Genomic DNA, 22458 nt, shown 5'->3' with positions numbered 1-22458 from the left:
CCGCCGTGGCACCTCAGAAGCAACGCAAAATGCATTTTGTGCACACCACAGTCAATTGGCGCTATTTATATTCTGAACTACCCTATTTAAGTGGGAAAAAAGATGGGGAAATAATGTCATGCAAGCGTTTAAATGTAGTACTGGTGACTTAGTGACTGCTTGGCAATTTCAAAGCTGGTGTCAGCTCATTTTCCAGTAAACATCCTCGATTTCCTCATAAAAATTCAAGTGCTCAGAACAAACAAGGTATCAGACGTGGGCTTTCGTTTGAGTGCTTTGCATCGTGCAAATAAGTGTTTTAACACTCACCTCTGGATGCTTGCCACATTTTCTATTCTTCATCAAAATTGGGGTGTATTATGATAACAAAATAAACTGCGGAGGGTTTTACTGGGCAGATCAATGGCTGAGAAACAACTGTCGCGAGTCTATATGTGCTTGAGTAATACGGACATACTGTATGTCTATGTAAAACATGCGCTATGCACGTATGTCAATGAGTTTATGAAGAAGTACCGGAGTCAGGAGTTTGGGCCTACAAATGGTGAAATGCAAAAATGACCGGTGAAGGAAGTGCTGGTACTTTGAGCTTGGCCGATGCTTCCACCCCCGCAAGGACAGCCCCCACCCACCTGCATACAGATGTTCCCGTAAGCGTTCCTGACAAGACGGCTAATTTACCCTGGGGCCACAATGGCGCTGCACGTGCGCCCGGGAACTCATCATGCCAGATGGGCTATAATTGGAAAGGATGTGCGCAGATGCCTTCCCTGCGCGCCCGTGGATTTATCACGTCGGCTCCTAAATGGACTGATGGAGGGATTGTTTGTTTGTGGGTAATTAGGCAGAAATTTGTTTTCATTTGTTGCAACGCGCCGCAATAGATCTAATCATGCGGCAGGTGCCACACGGACCTCTCCTGCAACCCCCCACAAACTCCCCTAGCGACCCCAACCCCTAACTAAATCACTAGGATCCCTGGTATCCCAACCAATCTTGGTCTGGAAGCTCGGCTTGTATCTCAAGTGCACAAACGCTGCCTGCCTGCAAGTTGCGTTTTGCTCTGATGTGGCTGTTGTTGAGATGCGAGGGTTGGCAGTGCTTCAGCGCACCACTCTCGCTGGGTGCCCGCAGACGCCGCTGCGAGTGCACGCTCGAACGTAGCTGGCGCTAACGCCATGTAGCTGTACAGCATCCAGATCTCCTGAGGAGCAGGTGCCAGCTTTCTTAGCTATCAGATGCCTAACAGGGAACTGAATTTCGGGGGAACGACACTTGTTCTTTTGGCTCCATCTTGAAACCAGTGTTGCTCTAACATTCTCCTTGTACCTTCAGATCAAGCGCTCTTTTATGAAGCATTTTGGCTGCAGTTTTGTAGTACACTAAGCAACTTTAACTCTGCAGTTCAAAATTACCTGGAATTTTTTTCCTGCTTTTCTACCTTATCTTGTTAGAAAACTCATGGTCGTTATTTAAAATTGAGAGCAGATGCAAACTCTTGATTGACTAATTTTCTTACCCAGAACACTTTAATGTCTAAAATGAGCTCTTGGGTCTCTGTCTGACTTGCTCCAAAATCTGAATAGGTATCATAAATGGTACAGATCAGGGACCCCTGTTTCTAGTTGAGGCAAACGTTCGTCATTACAAAACAACAATCCATCCTTAAAGGACTCCCCAAAATCCAAAGTGGCCACCTCCCCAAAAATCCTGGAATTTCTTCCAGAAAGCAATAGGAACAATGTCAAAGTTGAAAACCTGTTTCTAAACTACACGCACACGTTTTTTTGCAAAAAAACACCTTTTCCACCCTTGCCATCAGAGCCCCTCAGAAGAAAGCATGTGCCACCAATTCAACTGCCCAAATGTGTCACGCTATTTTGTTCCCGCAAAAAAGTTCAGAAGGCCAGTGGTCACATTTCTGTTCACAAAATCACTAAAATAAAATGAAATGAAATAAAGTAAGAAAAGCTCTAACACATCTGCCTGGCCATACAAGGTAGGCACTAAACAGCTTGAGACCCAGCAAAAGAAAAATTACCCAAGACATTATTATCCAGAGGAGGAGTGCGGGTACAGGCTGTAAAAGGAGCTACCTATATGTAAGTGGCAAGACGAGATGACTTTGCGCCAGGAATAAATTGTAAAGATCACTCAAGGAGCAAAGCACTTGAAGCAAAGTGCATTGGGTCGTAGGCATACGGCTAATGGCCGAGCCCAGGGATTGAATTTGGCCAGAAGTTTATTCGACACTAAGTTGCGGCCGACAGCGTTTGATAACTCCTAGGCTAACGCTGCAGCACAAGCCATGCTGACGTATATCCTTATTTCCTTGCAGTTCAGTTGCAGTTGTCATACCATTAAATAGAAATGGGAGGCCCTGGCACAAAAAAATAAATTAAATAAAAGAAAAAAAATCTGCAAACTGTACGCGTCCACAGACCCTGCAGCTGAAACAACGGGAGAAGACAGCAAGTTACAGCCTTCATTTTTCGTTTCACATTGCCTGTGAGCACATCAGAATGAATATTACTCTGTCACGTTTAAATTAAAATAAAACATAAATAACAAGAAAATCACCAGCAGCATGCAAAGCTGTTATGAGGTTATGAATTCCGTCCCGTCTGAGTCAACAGCTGAAACTTTCTCCCTGAACTCTATTAAACTTTAAATAGTTGCAATATTCATCTCAATACCCTTTGTATTCCAATGAACTTAATTAAAGCATCACGTAGCTTTTCTTATTAGGGAATTGTTACAGTGGCAGAAACCAATGTCTGCCCTCGAAATGGTACAAGAATACTGTTTATTCCCTAATACCCAGTACAAAGTCTTGTAGAGATCTCTGCACCTTCTATGACCTTTGGCTAGTTTGAGAAACCGAATGCGATAATGTTATAGCTGTATGGTGGATGGAGCCTTCCCATCATCCCTTGCTGAGTAGTGTTTTGTTGATGTTTTAATGATGTTTAAGAGCCATTCTTGCGTGTTGTCTCAGTGTTTGCTGTGCTCACTGTTGTTGTTGTACTGAGCAGGTTATACTATATGTTTGAATGTAATATTACATCACCCACCACGAGCATGTATGCTGTTGCTGTGCTATTAAATGAGTCACTTATAATGGGCCTATGATTCACTGCGATGATTGTGTAAAAGAGTGGAGATTTAACAGGAGACTGGTCCTCCCTTCAATCATTTAGATCAGAATAATAAACAGTGTAAACCTATCACGCACACTTGGAACACATTCAGAGATAAACCCTTGTGTGAAACAAATGCATTGTGTTGGAAAAGCAGAGCACGGACGGCATTATGAAGGTGATTATCATCTGTTGCCGGCGCGGCTGATTAACAGGAAGCTTGCGGTTGCTGTGTGGGGCAGCTGTGAATGAGGTTGTGAAGGTGATTAGGTTCTGTCATCAGCAGGAACGATTAACGGGAAGCTCTCGGTACTGCGCAAAGCCACCGTCGATCCCGGCCGGAGCACTGGATTTGCGCTAGACGTCGCCTGTGGGACTTTGATACTTGGCCGACAACAGACTCAGTGGGATTGGTCTCTCGTCTCTGGAACTAGATGTCTGGACCAAACTGAATCTCTGATCAGTCTGTTGAGTGGATGTTTGTACAATATAACTATATAGGCCGGATGCATTTGTACTATATATGATTTACATTAGGGGGTGCGGTGGCGCAGTGGGTTGGACCACGGTCCTGCTGTCCGGTGGGTCTGGGGTTCGAGTCCCGCTTGGGGTGCCTTGCGACGGACTGGCGTCCCGTCCTGGGTGTGTCCCCTCCCCCTCCGGCCTTACGCCCTGTGTTGCCGGGTAGGCTCCGGTTCCCCGTGAATCGTATGGGGCGAGCGGTTCTGAAAGTGTGTGTGTGTGTGTGATTTACATTAGCTGGCTGACACAATTGTCTACAATTTGACTTACAATGATTTACCTTTTTTATACAGCACTGTAATTTTCATCATTTCAAGTACCTTTCCTAATGGTACTAAAGCAGGAAATTGAAGTGCAGATCCTTTCGATTCCAAAGCAACAACTCTAGCCACTTTAAAGTTGCTATGTACATCTACATTTTTTCATTTAGCAAACATTTTTCTGCAAAGCAACTTACAACGTTAAGCTACTAACAATTATTTAGCCATTTACACAAATGGGCAATTTTACTGAAGCATCTCAGGGTAAGTACCTTGGTCAAGGGTACTACTGCTGCAGGTGGGAATCACACCTGCGACCCCTTGGGTCCAAAAGCAGCAGCTCTATCCACTATGCTACCTGGTGTCCCTTATGTAGCTATACACATTCATATTTATATTAGACTTTTATCTGTCCAAATATGATACCAGGGAAAGATGTGCTTGATGAAGCTCGGGGATGTATGGTGTAAAAATAGCACAAGATGCATTTTTAAGCTGCTCAGCGTCGAGCCCAAGTATCCTGGCTGACCTGTCATCATATTCGTGACAGCATGTGTGTTTTAGGTTGGAACGGCTCATTAAAGCCAGAAAAAAAAAATCACTTTTGACGAATATGTCTGTAACTGACAAAAAGAGCAGCTCTGGCATGGAGTACACACTTAAGGAGTTATTATGAAAGCGTGCGGTCAGAAGGGACCTGGCGCCGTGGAGAAGCTCATGATGGCTGCTTCAGGTCTTCTGAGCTGTAAAACTTCGTGGAACTGCAGAACTGATAAATAACTGTGGTATCTTTAAGTTCCTTTGAGCTGCTCCCCTAAACATTTCAAGTGTGATGTCTCCAAAGAGCTGCAAATCTTCTGATCGGTTGGACGCCAACGGTTAGGCTGCAGGATCATATTTTTTGCTGTTGTTGTTGCTGGCATTGACTACCGTGGAACTAAATTTAAAACAGGGCAAACTGTAGGCACCAAATGTGAGATTTCAATGTTCGACAGAGGAATTCCTGCTTTTTCCAGTAAATATTCCTGTTACGTTGCCAGAAGCGAAGCAAGTGCTGTTCCACCACATAATTAGCAAGATAATAAAAAGGAACATTTGTATTTCCAAGCAAGCGAAAACTGCGGGAGAACTGCCATTAGTATAACCGATCAGTCTTTACTCTGCATTGCACTTGTCAATGTGAATTATGCCATGTTTACCACATTGAAACCATACTGAAATACCACAGTTACTGCAATGCCAGTTTCATTGCAATTGCTAGCTTTGTACCTTACTTACCATAAGGTACTGTCCAAGAGAACGGAGATTACGACTGTTCAATCAGTGACATTTTTCGTAACTCTCTATGGATGCAATGGCTGGACACTGAAGAAGCAGGACAGGAAAAACAGGGACTCCTCTGAATTGTGGTGCTGGATGAGACTTTTTGGGACATGAGTGAGGATGAGGAAAACGATGAGGTAGATACAGGATCAAATGAAATCAGAATGTTCACTGGAGGGGCATGTGATGAGACAGAGGTCGCTATGCTTTGAACACATCCGATTGAATATTCTCAAAAAGACGTGATGACTGGAAATATTGGAGAAAACAGAAGGAGAAGAGCAGCAACCAGATGGATGGACTCAATTACAGTGACAACAGACACACCTCTTTCAGCACTAAGGACACCAGTGAATGATAGAACACTCTAGAGGAACTCTATTTATCTGGTCACCAACAATTGCCAAGAACTCTTCACAAACACTAGAAGTTGGTGCACACTCCATAAATACAGCTCTAAAGCCACGGTACTGGTCTAAACAGCACTTAACGGCAACAACTGCGATACAGGACATGGACATAATAAAGATCATCTCCTGGGTTCAAGTCCCTGCTCCTTTTCTTGTGACCTTAATCAAAGTACTTACCTTCAATCACTTCAGTAAAATTTCCCACTTGTATACTGTATGCATGGGTACATGATTTAAAGTGCTTCAGTGTACAAATGCAGCACTGTAAGTCGCTTTGGAGAAAAGTATCAGATGAAATAACTGAACAAATTAAAAAATAAATGAGTCTTGTGAGTTATTAGCAGATTCTTATCTGTTATGAATCCTTGGCTTTTTCAGCAGCTACAAGAGACAAAAATCAGACGTAGAAACATGACAGCGGCATTATTTTCATTATTTTAAGTGCAGATCATCAACACCTGCATTTCAAATGCTCAACTCTTTGGAAGCAGAGCTGAATCGGGGAGCGCAAGTGTACTGTACGGCTCTCAGTGACTCAGCAACCATGAGAACTATATCCACTTCTGACTGACCTCTCTTGGCCTTCTGCCATTCATTGGACTGTAGTATCTTTGTAAATGTCCTGTTTCTTTCGTGTACCTGATCTCTTTGGTGATAATTAATGTCTTTCCGGCAAAAGAAATGAAACCTAATAGAAGTGCACTGGAAAAAAGAGAAACCAGAAGTTGGTTTACTTAAAACTTGGCAAACTCATCACCAAGGCCTTCGGTCATTAATTGCAACAACCACAGCTGTGGACCAGAACAGAGTCTTGATCCACAAATATGTGATTAATTCAAGCTTCTAACTTTCATCCACCAGAAAGGTTAACATATGTTAGATAGAAGTAGTCTGGGAGCACTGTCTGAGGATAGATAGATAGATAGATAGATAGATAGATAGATAGATAGATAGATAGGCATGCCAGTTTCCTGTTTCTAGTTAACATCGAGGAGGTGATGGGACGACGCCCTGGGGTATGGACAAGGACAGAGAGGGCAACTCTGGACAAAGCACCACATACAAGATAAATAAGAAAGGAGAAGACTGTGTAAGCAGGACTTCCAGCGTACGGATATGAGCGGGACAGCGGAACAGAGCTCATAAAATTTTCATAAGCGACAGTTCAACATCCCCCTCCGCACCCCACACACCCCTCAGTCTCCACAGGAGCCCCGTTGTGCGGATTGAGCGAACGCATAGCTGGGAGACGTCAGGAAAGTCTCATCTATTTACAGCCTACAGTCCTGACGGGGCCAAGGTGCTGAGGCAGGGCTCTCATCGGATGGGCCTGGTTCGTTCGGCACCCCCCCTCCTACCCCCATCTCGGCCCACATTCTCCTTGAGAAAACGTTTCAGTGTCACTCATGAGGCCCGGAGTCGTGCTCTCCACTTCATCAAAGCTTCCCCACCACCAGCAGCCAACTCATGAAAGCAGACGTCCGAGCGCAGAGTCGGTGGCCGGGAGAAGATGAAAAATTGATCGTCTTTTATGCTGTTCACTCTTGTTTTTAGCCTTTCTACATGAGATCTGAACCTTCAAAGACCGGAGAGGGAAAAACATGACAACAACAACAACAAAAAAAGGACAAAGTGGAGCTATAAAGAGAAGAGGGCCCATTAAGGCGCACATCCGAGAAAAGGGACATCAGTGCGGCGAGAGGGTGCCGCGCGGTGCTTGTGCTACTTTTCCATCCTTTTCACGCCCCTAAAACGTAGTGCTGATATTTCCTCGTGTGGTTCGTTAATAAAGGCACGTGTGAAAATTTACTGAAGGCTGAAGGAAAAAAACGCACATGTGGGCTTCACTTAACTGTTAAAGAAACCAAAAAGGAAAAATTTGATTTGTTTGTCTTGATTTGATTACACGCTTAGCTAGGAAACGTTATTTATTGGGTTGGTCACCCAAATTCCCTCTGTAAATATATACATAACATAAAATTAATTTACATAATTATAGCATTAAAATTATTTTATTTTTTTCTATATGTATTTCCTTCTGTTTGAGAAACTAACATTTGATCTGCATGACAATTCAGCAGGATTTGCACCCGTCAAGCAATTATGAGATACTGCTACATGATCACACCTGTGAAATATTGCAATCTTTTGACCTTCTGCCCTTGCTTTACGCGCATGGGGGTGTTTGCAATTTCTCAGTGTGCTTTGTCTTTCCCTGTGTTTCTGTGACCCACTGCTACTCATAAAATAAAAAAAGACAGGATATCCCATTTCTGATGGATAACAGCAATATTAATTGTAATGCAATGTGTTTGATTTATGAGTACACTGCTTTTTGTATTTCATTACAGTGCTAATCATTAAATATATCCATCCACTTAATTATCTTTAAGGATTTTTGATACAGTAGATAAAAAATACAGGAGACATGATGTAATTTGAGAAATAATCAAGTTAACTTTGAACATATCATTCAGCCTATTTCTGTTTTTTAATTATGCATATGATTTGAGAAATAATCAAGTTAACTTTGAACATATCATTCAGCCTATTTCTGTTTTTTAATTATGCATATGATTTTAAAAGCAAAAGCTTGACCTCTTCTGTAATGGGAACATTTTCAACTCTATTTCTATCATCTTTTTTTTCCCTTTCAGTGTTTGGGACAGGATTCTTACCGATGAGGATGAGCAGGCAGACGAGCAAGGCAATGAGCGCCCCCGGGCTGAGTGCCGCCGACACGGCGTAGGCCGTAGCGTTGCACGACTGGATGGCGCCGTCCGCGTCACAGCCGCACACGTGGATGGTCAGCGTTCCCGTGCTGCTGAGAGCTGGGGGCCCGCTGTCCACCACCAGGATGGGCAGCAGGTACACGTTCTGCTCCTGACGGTTGAAACCAGCACGCTGGGTCCTGATGCCCGCCGTGTTGTCTGTTCAGTGGGGATGTGATGGGAAACGGGGGGGTGGATGGAGACAAGAAAACAACCGGTTGGAAATGTCACAACCAATCACAGTGATCACACAGGACAGAGAGGACCACTAAAAACACACTTTTTTTTTTTTCTTTTAAAGTTTTTCCGCCTGCACTCCTTTGAAAAACTAAAAAATCCTGAGAATCCAGTATGATGCAAAAGCAAATTTAGTGTAACATACTTCTTATGTCTAGTAGTGCTGAAATATACATTAAAAGAGTATTTCTTACATAGCACCATGGATTCTACTCTTGGCTCTCAATGACTTTATCATCATTTATTCACGTTTTTAACACTTTTCTCCAAAGCGTCTTAAAAATGCGTGTATTTGCACCTGTGACCTGCACAGTGAAATATTGTCACACTCTGTGTCACATACAAATATTCAGTACTTTGTTACATGTTCTCACCATCTAATTTTACTGGAGCAACTATAGGGCGAGTACCTTGCTCACGGGTACTACAGCTGGAGGTGGGATTCAAACCTGCAGCCTTTGGGCCCAAAGGCATCCCTCCAAACTAAAACGAGCTGTCCCTATTCAGCAAACACTTTTCTCCAAAGCAACTTACACTGTTAAGTTTGTACACTAAGCCGCTTGCAACTGTTTACCCTTTTATACAGTAGGGTAATATTAACTGTACCAGTTCACAGTCAGTACCTCGATCAAGGGTACTTTAGCCAGAACAGGGATTCGAACCAGTGTCTTTGCTGGCAAGACACCACTGTAACCCCTACCCCACCCGCTGCCCGTACGCGGTACCCGAGGTGTAAACGAGGCTCTAATTAAAATGTGATCTCCAACAGCTGCACCTGCGCGCCATGATCTCGACAGGTACCCGGGTTCCCGCTTTGATTAATAAAACTATTAGCGCATCCCCGCACGTGTGCGCTATCTGGACAGGCTTCCTCTCGCAGATATTTATTGTCTCAGCGCCGGAGAGCAGACAACATTGGCTCACACAGGAGTGTCGAACACCACGGAAAATGGCAGCGCACTTCTCGGCGGACACCTAGATGAATGCATAAACAATACAGAGGGGGCTTTGACAAATAGAGTGAAAAGTGTGGTCACAGCCGACGGCTCCCCCTATTAGGTGCCTCGCAATCCATCCTGCCGGGGGGCATACATCACTGTCGCCTCACACGGGACGCTTTTCGGAGACGCGTATCCATCACGTCCCGCTGCGCCCGCGAGGAGCATCTCGGGAAAGGCGCCTGCCCGACCTTGGCGCGCGCCTCGGGTTCGAACGCCACCCGCACGCGGGGCGGAGGTCGGAGATGTTCGCCCAACACTTTCTGGCGACTGAGAGTTTGGAGCTGCTTCTCTTATTTTGCCTGATTAATTATGTGAAATGAACCAAAAATTAATTTTCAAAAACAAAAGTGTTATGACGTGTATTTCAGACACGGCTTTAAAGGAAAAAAATAATGACAACGGCTATGGAGCGCGAGGTGTGTTTTCGTATCGTATTTAAGCACCTGTTTCACTCGTTTACTGCGGCGAATTTCCCTCCATGAAGCTAATGCCTCAATGTGAAGGTAATGCCTTTAACAGGATTTACTCAGTTATACAGCGGAGTGTTTTTAGTGTATCCGTTTAAGGTAAAACCCTCGATCAAGGGTACTACAGGAGGAGGTGGGATTTGAACCCAAGGCCTATCAGTTGGAGTTCAGCAGCTCCAACCACCACATGCATGTGTGTATTTTTTCAATTATTTTGATGGGAATTTGAATTTTGCTGCAAAATTATTTTAATGTGGTGTGGATTTCCCCTTAGGTTTTCCGGAAATGCATAACTGTCAGAATCCAGCATCAATTAACACGAGACTTAGACCCAACACATTCCCGTCACCAGTGCTGCTCTGTTTTTTTTCTTGCAGACTAACACTCTGCGAGCAACTCCGTCCAACTATAGACACTTCTTCTTGTCTGCAGCCGAGCGAGGCGCGCCATGCGAGCGCGAAGAGAGGGGGAAAAAGAAATCATACTTACCTTCCTAGTGTCAACAAAATTCCATTAAGTATGAAAGTCGTTCACAGACTTGTGTCAACATCCTGGCAGCTCCTTTGTTATGGAAAACTGTGTGCGTTTATTGCCTTGCAGGGACCGTGTGGCAACCATGAAAACCCTTTGCTTGTTATTGTTCTCCTCTTCCAGTTTTGTTTGTTCAGCCTGCGTTACTTCATCTCCCTCTCTAATAGTGACTGAAGGAGAATATTATAAATGTCATGTCAGCTACTATTGCAAAGAGGCATAGGGGGCAAATACGCGAATATGCTGTGATCTCTTTAAATTAACGGTTACAGTTTCCCAGGAAGCACAATCAGTGCATCTGAATTTGGAACAATCACTCATAACATGGCAATTTTTAGACTGTGATTCATAGGGTTAAATCAGTGTGAGCTTATGAATGGCGGACTGGTTAGAGCTGTTGCTTCATGGGAAAATGTCCTGGGTTCGAATCCCTGCCCCTGGTTCCTTCATCACGGTGCTGTTTCTACTGGAAAGGTAAAACAGAGCTGCATAAATGGGTAAAAATGTGGGACGCAGGTTCCTCACAGCCACTGGGCTGTGGGTTTGAATCCAGTTCAGTCCGTGTTGAGTTTGCATGCCCTCCCCATATTTGTGTAGGTTTCCTCTGGGTGCTCTGGTTTCCTGCCATAGTCCAAAGACATGATTCAGGTGAACTGATGACTTTAAACTTTTCATGGCATCTGTGACTACTTTAATAGCATGATATTAAGTTATGACCTTTTTACAGAACTTTTGTGGTGGGTGGATGGGCTTGATGGGCTTTCATTCATCCATCCATCCATCCATCCATCCATCCATCCATCCAACATTTTAAAACTCCTTCTCTTTGTATATGTGTGCAACTTCCGGTTTCCCAAAGACAGGTTAAGTTTTAAACACGTTATACACGTGTCCTTTACCACGTATTTGTATTAATATTATGAAATAATATCATTATACTAATTTAGAGCTGTGGGGGTGCGGTGGGTTGGACCCGGTCCATCTCTCCGGTGGGTCTGGGGTTCGAGTCCCGCTTGGGGTGCCTTGCGACGGACTGGCGTCCCGTCCTGGGTGTGTCCCCTCCCCCTCCGGCCTTACGCCCTGTGTTGCCGGGTAGGCTCCTGTTCCCTGCGACCCCGTATAGGACAAGCGGTTCCGAAAATGTGTGTATGTGTAATTCAGAGGTTAATCTTATTTTGTGCACCTTATGTTTATGTACTTTACTCTTTTGCTTTTTCAGCTGAGAGAGCACTAAAAGGCCCTTCACATGAAGCATGGTGAAGATTGCAGTGAGACAGTCCTCCCCGGACCCCTTTTGTCTTTTTGTGGCACACCTGTGTCCCCAACACTCTACTGTCCTGCTAGCACCTTCCCCCCCACCCCCATCTCAAGCATCAGCTCAGTGCATGAGGAAATAAAAGCGTCGGCAACGCATATGCCTCCAAGTTTTAAAACAAAAACAAAAAAGGTGTGTTTGTCCTCATGTGTCAAAGCTCAGCGCTACCGCGCCCAATGCGGAGTAAAAAGTGACAGATTGGATGTGACAGGATGACAAATGTGCCTGCGCAAACAAAAGCACAGTGAAAGAGCGGCGGTTCGGGGGAGCGCCTGAAAAAATATCATAAATGTTTCGGGAGGTTTAGGAGGGGGGCCATGATTAAGCTCGGGAGGCGAATGCGATGGGCGCCCATGCAGAAGAGCCAAGAAGCACGGAGGAGCGCGAGATCCGAACACACGTCTCCGCGCTGACATTTCCCGCGCTCTCGCCCCTGACATTTTCATTGTGTCAGATCAATTTTGATTTACCCACACGTCGCATCCAGTTATGTACGTATCTCTAAAGAGGGATTTGCCAGGAACTAATCCTGTTTGGCCAGATAAGAACGGCGCTGGCAGGAGGCAAAGGGTGGCAAGGAGGTGAGATTCTCCCGCCATCGCTGCCGATTCGCTTCTCTCCAACGGCATGCTTTCAAAGGCCCTTGACACTCCCACGCTTTGACTCCAGTGAATAATCACCTAAAGGAAGTGGAGTTTTTTTAAGAAATGCTCACATTTGAACGCAGAGCTATTTACAGTTTATTGCTAATGAGTGAGTGGGGTATATATATATATATATATATAATGTTTTTGGCATCTATCTATCTATCTATCTATCTATCTATCTATCCATCCATCCATCCATCCATCCATCCATCCATAGCAAATGAATAGAAGTAGTGTTGAATGAAGAGCGAGGAAATGAAGAGTAGTGTTTTCATGCTGCGCTCTGAAGTTTTTCGAAACTCATGCAATCCACCACTCAACAGAGTCATTTGACCTTCCCGATCTTCAGGTCCCGAACTACACAGCTACTGCTCTCAAGGGCCGAGTCAGGGAGGTTTCTGCTCCGGTGAGCCAGTGGACCCACAGATTTGGCTGAATCTATTTAATTCCATTTCCAAATTTCATGAAAGAGAGCAGAAGGACCTGTAGGATTCGCCCCTTGAGGACCACATGTAGGTAGTGTACTGGTTAGAGCCACTGACTGGGTTCACATCTCCTTCGTGCTCTAGTACCTTTGATAAAGGTATGTGCCCTCAACTGATACAGTAAAAATGATCCTGCTCTATAAATAGGTAAATCATTGCAAGCTGCTTATCATACAAAAATTGTAAGTCATCAGGGACAAAGATGTCAGATAATTACAGGTGCACTGGGCAAAGAAAGACTATATACACAGTGATGTAAAGATGTGGACATGTCGTAAATCAGTCAAGAAGACAAGAACACAAGATTGCTGATGAGACACAAAAATACTCCCAATTGCTTTTTCTCCCAGGCAACTCCATTACATTCAATCAGCATTAAAATTTTCAGCCTGATATCTCAATGCTGTTGAAGTGCTGTCCTCATTTTTTTTTACATTACTTCTTTTTTTATTTTATTATACAGTGTATGACACTACTATATATGACAATGAATGACCTTTTTTAAATGTCACCCCAGTGACATTTCAAGATCAATTTAATTCTTGTTCTTTCCATAATAAGCCTTGCTTTCTTTGCTGTATAACCCAGTTCTGTCTCTGGAGGCTGATGTAAACCATATTTTTCACATGCTAGAACATTACTCTGATCAGAGGCAAACTATTATGGAATTTTACATCAGGACACATAATAATTAGTGTGATGTATTGTGATGGGCAGCTTTGATTTGCAATTGTCCCGTTAACCCTGTGGGGGCTTGCTATAATACAAAATGCGTTAATTCCTCTACAATACCGCGTTTACAAAAGCGACTGTGGCAAAAGGATAAATTGCTGTCAATTTGTAGGGCTAGAACAAAGACACAAATTGTGACAGCTCATTTTGAAGAAGCCGACTATATTTTAGAAGCAACGACTTTAACAATTCTCGCAAACTTCCACTTTTTTTTGCGACATTTAAAAAAATGTTCCATCATTCAGTCACAGCCTCAGCTATGACACTAAATCTAATAAATGACTCAATTCACTTCAGTACACAGAAAATATGTCATATAACAATAGACTCATCCCCCACAGAGCGGGGTCCTACACAAGACAAATTTGACATAGCCATTTATGAAAATAAGGACCTTTTCGCTTACATAATGGGTCTTTGGCTCAATACAGTTGGATTTCTCATTGTTATAGAGGCCATATTTATGCTTCACTTGATCTGAATCACACATTGCTCAAGATGTACTGTATATTAGTTGTATTGTTCTGAAATGCAAATAAATGGGGACTGTGTAATAGTTATTACCACAAATATAACAAAATATGCTGGTGTGCTAAATTTGTATCGCTTGCAATGGCTTTATTTTGGTGTTTTTCTGAATTTTAGGTGCCACTTTGTGCGACCATGAACACATTATTTTTTCACATTCCAGTTTACAAATAATGGACACTTAACTTTGAATAACGGAACCCCGACCGGATGGGGTGACTTCACTGAATTAATTAGGTCTGTTATGTGCATTGTGTATATTGGTACATAAGAAGGGAAGAACTGCACATGTAACACAGAATGTCTTCCGTAGAAATTAGACATATGTATGAAATATGGAAATTCATAAGGTTGCAGTAACTCCAGTTATTTTATACATGGCACCCTTTAGGTAAACTGCTGTATATATAGAGGTGAACATTATCAGTGCATTTACACTTATTCATTTATTCGCTTCTTACACGTAAGGGGATTTAAGAGGATGACAGAAAAGGTCAGAAGTCAGGTGAGGTTAACCTGTAGGACAGCACCATGTTTTTAACTTAGACTTTCAGGGGGCATTTCCAAAATATTTTGCATTACACCATACATTTGTCGCTATAGATGTATATATACAATCAGTGGAAAGTGATGCTAAAGAATGCAAAAATTTCCAAGTATTGAGCACCAAATGATTTATTTTATAATGCTAAAAAAAAAAGAGTACTGCATAAACAAGCATGTGAGCAGCAGTGAGAGGTCTGTAATTCACTGATCATATGTCAACGAAACAGGAAATCAATTTTTCTGCGGTCTGAATACTGAAAGAACGCAATCAATAATGTTTAAGCGGCCAGACATGTGTAAACTCTTTGATAATTAACAAACCCCAGCAGTCAGCATGTGCTGCTATAATGTTAACACGCTACGTTTCTTCATTACGATGTAAAAGTATACTTTTATGTCAACAATCACTAAGACAATGTTGTGGAATTTCAGATCTGATTGGCAGTTACATATCTCTGAATGTCTTTTGTGAACACATCAGGCAAAGAGATACTGACAAAAACATATAATGAGTGACTATTTTAAACACAAGGGGGTGCGGTGGCGCGGTGGCGCGGTGGGTTGGACCGGGTCCTGCTCTCCGGTGGGTCTGGGGTTCGAGTCCCGCTTGGGGTGCCTTGCGGCAGACTGGCATTCTGTCCTGCGTGTGTCCCCTCCCCCTCTGGCCTTATGCCCTGTGTTGCCAGGTAGGCTCCGGTTCCCCGCGACCCCCTATGGGATAAGTGATTCTGAAAATGTGTGTGTGTATTTTAAACACTGCTGCCCTTAAAAGGCTATATTTTGTACTAAAAACGTGAGATTGACTTTTTTTATTTAAATATGGAAAGTTTTGTCGTAGTTATTTTCTCTACCACACGTACTACAAAAATCACACTTACATTTAACTGCTATAAAAAGCAGAGTAGCAGTTACTTTTCTCTTTGTGAATTATGAAAACGCATGAACAATTCATCAAAACATAGAGTGTCTAATATTAATCACTGCAAATGTTTTGAAAATATACAATAAAATTCTATTAAGAAGACTACACAATTAGAGAATAAAGGCAAGCACCAATGTGTACCCAGGCATTCACCCCCTGGGGGGAAATGGAAAACAAAATATTCACACTTATTCCAGCAAACCATTTCAAAGTCCATACTTAAAAAAGATATAAAGTGTACCCTAGGGATGTTATAAAAACACACAGCCCAATGTATCTCTTAGGAGTCACCCCAAAGTCTTCCCAAAGACTGAAAGCAATTTGTTATATCTACTACTGTAGAAACTTTCTGAAAAGAACAGAATGCGTACAAGGCTACCTGACTGGATCAAGTCCTGTGAAAGCATTTATATATTCCTCTGTGTTGGTGTATACAATTAGATTCAGGTAAAGGTAAGTGCTAAAGCTATACAACAGAACATCGCTGATGATAAGAGCGCAGGATAGAGGTGGCTCCCTTTGCGGTTGTTTCAAACTAGAACATTAGCACCGTCGATGTGGAATTATTTCTTTTACTCGTCCAAGTAAATGCTTCCCTCAAAATTTTTGACATAGAAAAATGCACGATAATGGTGCAGACAGTAAATGCAACAGTAACTAAGCAACAGTTTGAAGCTTTTACTTGTTTAATTATAAAAAAAGCACTGGTTTAGCAAAAATTACAAGCTTTTACTAGTCAATCAAAACTTCAGAATTTAGAAACAGCTGGAAGCATTTGCAGTGTTACCAATAAACATACCTCTATTAAGAAGAAAAACACTGTTTTACCAACATAGGGGGGTGCGGTGGCACAGCAGGTTTAGCCTGTGCCTGTTCTCTGGTGGGTGTGGGGTTCGAGTCCCGCTTGGGGTGCCTTGGGACGGACTGCCGTCCCGTCCTGGGTGTGTCCCATCCCCTCCCCTCCCCTCCCCTCCAGCCTTGCACCCTGTGTTTCCGGGTTAGGCTCTGGTTTGCCGTGACCCTGCTTGGGGCAAGTGGTTTCAGACGGTGTGTGCGTGCGCTTTAGCAACAGTTGGAAACTTGAACAAATGTAGCAACGAAACAACACTATTTTGGAAACATTAACTAGTTTGGCAGTAACACTGGATTAGTTTAGCTAGAACAACACACTTTTACTAGTTCAGCAATACAGTAGGAGTTGTAGTGTAGCAACTGACAGCAGTTTTTAGCTAGTTGCTGGTTTCTAGCTTTAGGTAGAAATTTCTGGCTAGTAAAAGTGTAAACCAACCCTAGTTTAGCATCAGCTACAGTCTCATAGTGCTCATTTACTCACTCACTAACCACCCGTATCCATTTGTCCAAGTCAGGGTTGTGGTTGTCTGGAGCCCATCCCAGAAGCACAGAGTGCAAGGCTAAGATGGGTATAGCAACCTGTCTCAGTCTTATAGCAGTAAAGTAGCACTAGTTTAGAAGTTAAGCAGAAGGACAGCAGTAGTTGAGCAATAAAACGGCACTGTTTGAAAGTGAATGGAAGCTTGTACTAGTTTAATGATTTGGCGATGAAATAGCAATGTATTTTCCCTGTTGGCATTGGCCCCGTAATTGATCAGATGAGCAATGAGGTCCGTACTGGTCACGGGATGCCTGGAAAGATCTGGAACCTGCAGGAGGTATACCATGCCAGGCGATGCGACAAAACCCCACATGTAGCACACTGATTATAATGAGCGACAGCCCTAATTAGAGCCCCCCTGCATTGCTGTGCTGTTTTGTTTTGTTTCCACTCATTTCAGAGGTAGAATATTTGCGACACAAAAAGTCAGGTTTCTTTTTTCCGGTCAGTTTTTGTTCAGCTAGTAAATACTGTATATTCTACCTTGCCGTGCAGCTGTACCTCGTTGTCAGTTCCCCGGCTACGCTGGGACGTCGACAAAGAAACATCCGGCATCACAAAAGGAGAAAAACAACCCCTTTGAAGCGGGCACAAATGGAATGGCCATAATTTACTGACAAGAGATTCTTTTCCATCTCAATTAGAGGCTCAGTAAATAAGAAGAGAATAATCTATTTCAATTAGCAACGCAGTTATGATTTCCTTGAGTTGACCCCTGCGTTTAGTACTCTGCTGGGAATTGAACTTATTTCCACTTCAAAAGTGACCCGCAAATAAACGAAAGCAAAAGGACCGCAACATTATGCCGCGGACCACAAAGCTCTGTGGTAAACTCAAATACAGCAGCACGGGCCCCATAGAAGACGGAAAAACAGCAATGTTCTAAAACACCATTCTCTGTGAACTGCAGGGAGTCATTTTCCTGGCCCATTTCGCAGCATCTTTTTTCCCCGAGAAATGCTATTGTCCTGCTTTGGAAGAACACTTCCAGAACATGTTTAAAAGGCCCACAAAAGCTCCTATAGGACGCAACAAGCATCCTCAAAGGAAACAGAGGCAGCCCTACAGCAGAGCATGCTTTTGATGCATTTAGTTCTCTTTCGCATGACTTCACCATCATTGTTCTGGCTTTGTTTCCTTCCACTGAGTTTTATGAAATACAGACTGCAGACGTTGTGGTTGGGGCGATGGTGGCACCACGTTTCTCGTTCCAATACCCTCTCCTTCCGCACGCTGGTCTAAAGCCGCACCCACAGCACCCACACAAGCAGGACCCCCTCCCCTCATAGGGGCCATCTCTTACCTTTCACATCCCAGAGTGTAAAGTGGCGGTTGTTGGCTGCCTCCGGCGCCAGGGTAAAGTAGAAGCGATGTCCAGACTGGGGCTCGTCCCGGTCCACCACACTGATGGTGTGAATGAGCTGGAGGTGCACGTGAACACAGAACATGTTCATGGTTTTCATATGGGAGAAGCAGCCAGTGTGGCATTTAGGGTTCACAACGTACATACAAATGGGTGTCTGCTCAATTTCGAGCGGGGTAGCCCACTATTGTTGCCTTGAGAATCTCCTTAACCCGAAATGCTGCTATAACAAAAAGCGGGATGTGGGGGGAATTCTTCCACATAAGATGTAAAGCCTACGGGGTACAAATCACTTCACTAAGCAAGAAATACATTTAGTACATGTATACATACATATGTGAGAATGTATGAAAATAAAGGTCACAATAATCAATCTTTGCGGTTGAGTGACAAATGGCACAGGATGGGGATGCGCAAGTTGTCGTGAGGACGGTGAAAAAAATTGGCCGCAGTTATTAAATCAACAGCTCTTGCAAAACAGATGAATGTATTTATAGTGGGGGGAGAACGGGAAGTAGGAATAGAGAACACTTGAGGCAATTGACCTAAAAAACAATGTACAATTACCAATCTGTTCTCATTATGTGCCTTTCAACAGGCTCATGCTGAATTTTTTCCCTCTGTGGGGAATGAGCGGAAATCAAAATTAGAACGTCCAGTGCATGCATTTCAAATGCACATTTTCTTGGGCAAAGTACATTGTGTGCAAAGCATTAAAAACAAGCACTGTGTCCCCCCCCCCTTCCCTCTCTGCCCCCCCAGGGACTAAATGTTCTGTCACTGTTTGTAATATGAAGCTTGTCTCCTTTGAAGACAAATGGCCCGAATCCTCGCAATGCAACTTTTCAAAAATATACAATAAAGGTTAAGAATTTTTGAAGTGCTGCTGCGCAATAGGTTTCCATTAACCAACGGATTTAGTTCACTTGAGTGCGACTCCCCATGGCACGCACCTTCTGCATTTGCATGTTCAGCTGACACATTTTTCTAAATCGACCGACGCTGTTAAGAAACCTACAGTTATTTACCTTTTCAAAAACCTGGGTAATGTTAAACAGACTAGTTCAGGGTACTGCAATAGTAAGTCAGGTTCAGACCTGCAACTTTTAGATCCAAAGGCAGCTGTTGTGACCGGTGTACTACAGCTACTGCTTTTGGGTTCAGTAAATGAATAAAGCCTGCAAGTGAAGGAAACTGCAAAAATAAAAGTTCTGATTAAACAAGGGTCCGAGTGTAAACATAAAATGAGAAATGTGAATAACTGCCCTCATGGATGGATGGATGGATGGATGGATTGAAGTGAATCTCAGTGTGTAGACCACTGGCTGAATTGCCATGGATAAGATGACTCCACCTTACCGTGGGACAAAGAGGGTAAGACTCGAAATGTCTCTGCCAAACTATGCATGGCTGAGCAAAATGGCACTTCTAAAAATACTTGAGGGCTGGGGACTCTCAGGGCACAATCATGTTTTGTCAACTAGAAAGACCTTCAAAAAATGATGCAAGGCCCAAAACTGGCACACGAGTAATAAATTGCTGTAAATATCATTGATACGCAGGGCGTTTGAGAAATGCCTGGCACACAGACAAACAACAGTGCAGATGAGCACAAACACACGAATAAAAGCAATGTGTTGATAGTGTACTTCAACAGGAAGAAATCACAAAGCAAAAAAAAAAAAAAAGTTTCTTATTTCCACACACCATACACTGATGCATTTTTTTTTATGGAATCGGCATGCAATTCGAACTTAGCTTTAAACTACACACACCATTCGTAAGTCAAACAAAAGTCAATAGTTCTACTCAAAAAAAAAAATGTCCACAGTAAATATATCAGTTCAGAACTAAATATCATCTGAGATGTCTGAGATGTATATCGCTTTGGAGAAAAGCCTCTGCTAAATGAATAAATGTAAATGTAAATGCAAATATGAATACACATTTCCCATCAGAATTTTACACTCAAACCAAACCCCGGGGGACTGGTTATATGAATTAATTCTAAACCCCTGCTAAAATGCCTCGGCCATTTGGATGCAAAACTAATGACTTTAAGAGGAAAACAATTCATATCAGGTGGGAACTGCAGCGGTGATGGTGCTGCAATGACATTTTGTTGCTAAATAATTATGATTTCAGTAAAAAATTTGCAAAGCCATGCTTTCAGTTTCCGTTTGTACTTAACATGCAGATGTTTTCCGCTTTCCTTAATTCCAATAATGGGATTTTTTCTTAATGAGTCTTTAGTTGTGGATTTATTTTTTTTCTAGAGCAGCCACTGCTTTTAAAGTTTTTTTTTTTTTTACAACTATAGATTTTAACATATTGGTCTAGTGACATATTGAAGTTATTTCCTTTGGCTTTGTTGTAATGAATCTAGTCATAACTCTAGACCAGGCCTTTACTGATGACTGCAGTATAGCAAAAGGTGAGCACAGCCTTCCCATCATGCCATGCCTTGCCCCCTCTTAGCATCTTGTTTTCATGCAGTTTAAGAACTTTTGTTGTTTCTTTTGTGAATGTTTTAGAACTGTCCTACTGTAATTGATTGATTTGCTACTGAGGTGGGATATTTTCTATGTTAATTTGTAATATTTTGTCACCCACCATGAAGGTCAATATTATCATGAGCCATGTAACACCCTTCGATTCTTCCATTCTTTCATTTATTTATTCGTTTGATTTGTCTGTCCGTTTGTTTTGGGGTGCTGCTATTTATAATTTATGTGTTTTAATTAGTTAGCTAGTGTGGACTGTGATATTGGTATATGATTGCTGTAGTATTGGTATACTATGTGATTTGTGGATCTATGGTGTTTTTGTCAGAGTTACCGTAATTTTAGTGTGTAGTGACGTTTTCATTTTTAAAGTTATTTAGAAATATGGTGCTGCTGTGTTATGTGTAAAAGCATGGAATAAGGTGGTGTGAATAAATTCTTATCACAGTATGCTATATATACAAAATGTCCCTTGAGGTTCTTGATGCAAATAAGAGATTAGTTAGCTAATCTGCAGAACTAATCACTTTATATTCACACAGGACTTTGCAAATATCAATAGTCAAGAGTCAAAATTTATTCTCCTGGTCTTGATTGTGAATATTACAAACATCACAACGCCACCTCAAGATTGTGTGTGACGATGCCATCAAAGCAATCATTATATTGACAATTATCGTTAAACTTGTGCTTTTGTTCAAGGTAATATTAGATTTACCCAACTGTACTATACTGATACATTCATAAAGCTGGGTAATTTTCACTGTATCATTCCAGGGTAAAAACCTTGATTATGAGTACTACTGGAAGGGAGGGGATTTGAACCTGGGTCCCACAGATTTCATTGTGGCAACTCTAAGCACTACACATCCCGCTGCCAAGAACGATGAATCAAAGAGCCAAGAGTGCGAAATATCCTAATTTGCTGTGCTGTACTTCCTGTATATGATATATTATTAAACATTTATATGTGTAGAAAGTTAGAATTCTAACATTATATTTAACTTTCATTGTCCTGTGTTTTCCAGACACCCCTGTCTGTTTCCGCCAGACAAATCATAGACTAAAAAGGCGGTGATCCGGTTCTTTGCTGCCTAAACCTCGCAGGCGCCCTTTGAGTTGGCGCATCCATTCAGCACAACCCATCAGCAAAACGACGAGAGAAACATCCAGAGCAACACGCATTCTTTCCATTTCCAACATGTCATTTTGTGACTGTGCGTCTGAGCAGAGTGGGCCCTTCAGGCGACTCCCCACTCATTGTCCTCGTAAAAACACAATCAGGAATCTATATAAAGACGAAATGCGTTATGGGAGCCCCATTAATATTTGCTGCTCGACAAAGCGCAGAATAACAGAAG

The 22458-nt window shown here is 42.6% G+C and overlaps 1 protein-coding gene across 1 annotated transcript in view; it reads right to left on the bottom strand.

Moving 5' to 3' along the window:
- The window catches only part of cdh22 (cadherin 22), a 90732-nt gene that overhangs the window by 3968 nt on the left and 64306 nt on the right, over positions 1-22458 (bottom strand). Inside the window, exons 9-10 of the mRNA XM_018755729.1 lie at positions 18534-18651; positions 8334-8585 (exon numbers count right to left, since the gene is read on the bottom strand). Of these exons, the coding sequence (XP_018611245.1) occupies positions 8334-8585; positions 18534-18651 (370 nt within the window). The remainder of the gene's footprint in view (positions 1-8333; positions 8586-18533; positions 18652-22458) is intronic.

This window comes from Scleropages formosus, chromosome 24 (assembly GCF_900964775.1).
Source record: "Scleropages formosus chromosome 24, fSclFor1.1, whole genome shotgun sequence".
NCBI lineage: Eukaryota > Metazoa > Chordata > Actinopteri > Osteoglossiformes > Osteoglossidae > Scleropages > Scleropages formosus.
This window is presented reverse-complemented; position numbering and strand designations above follow the sequence as displayed.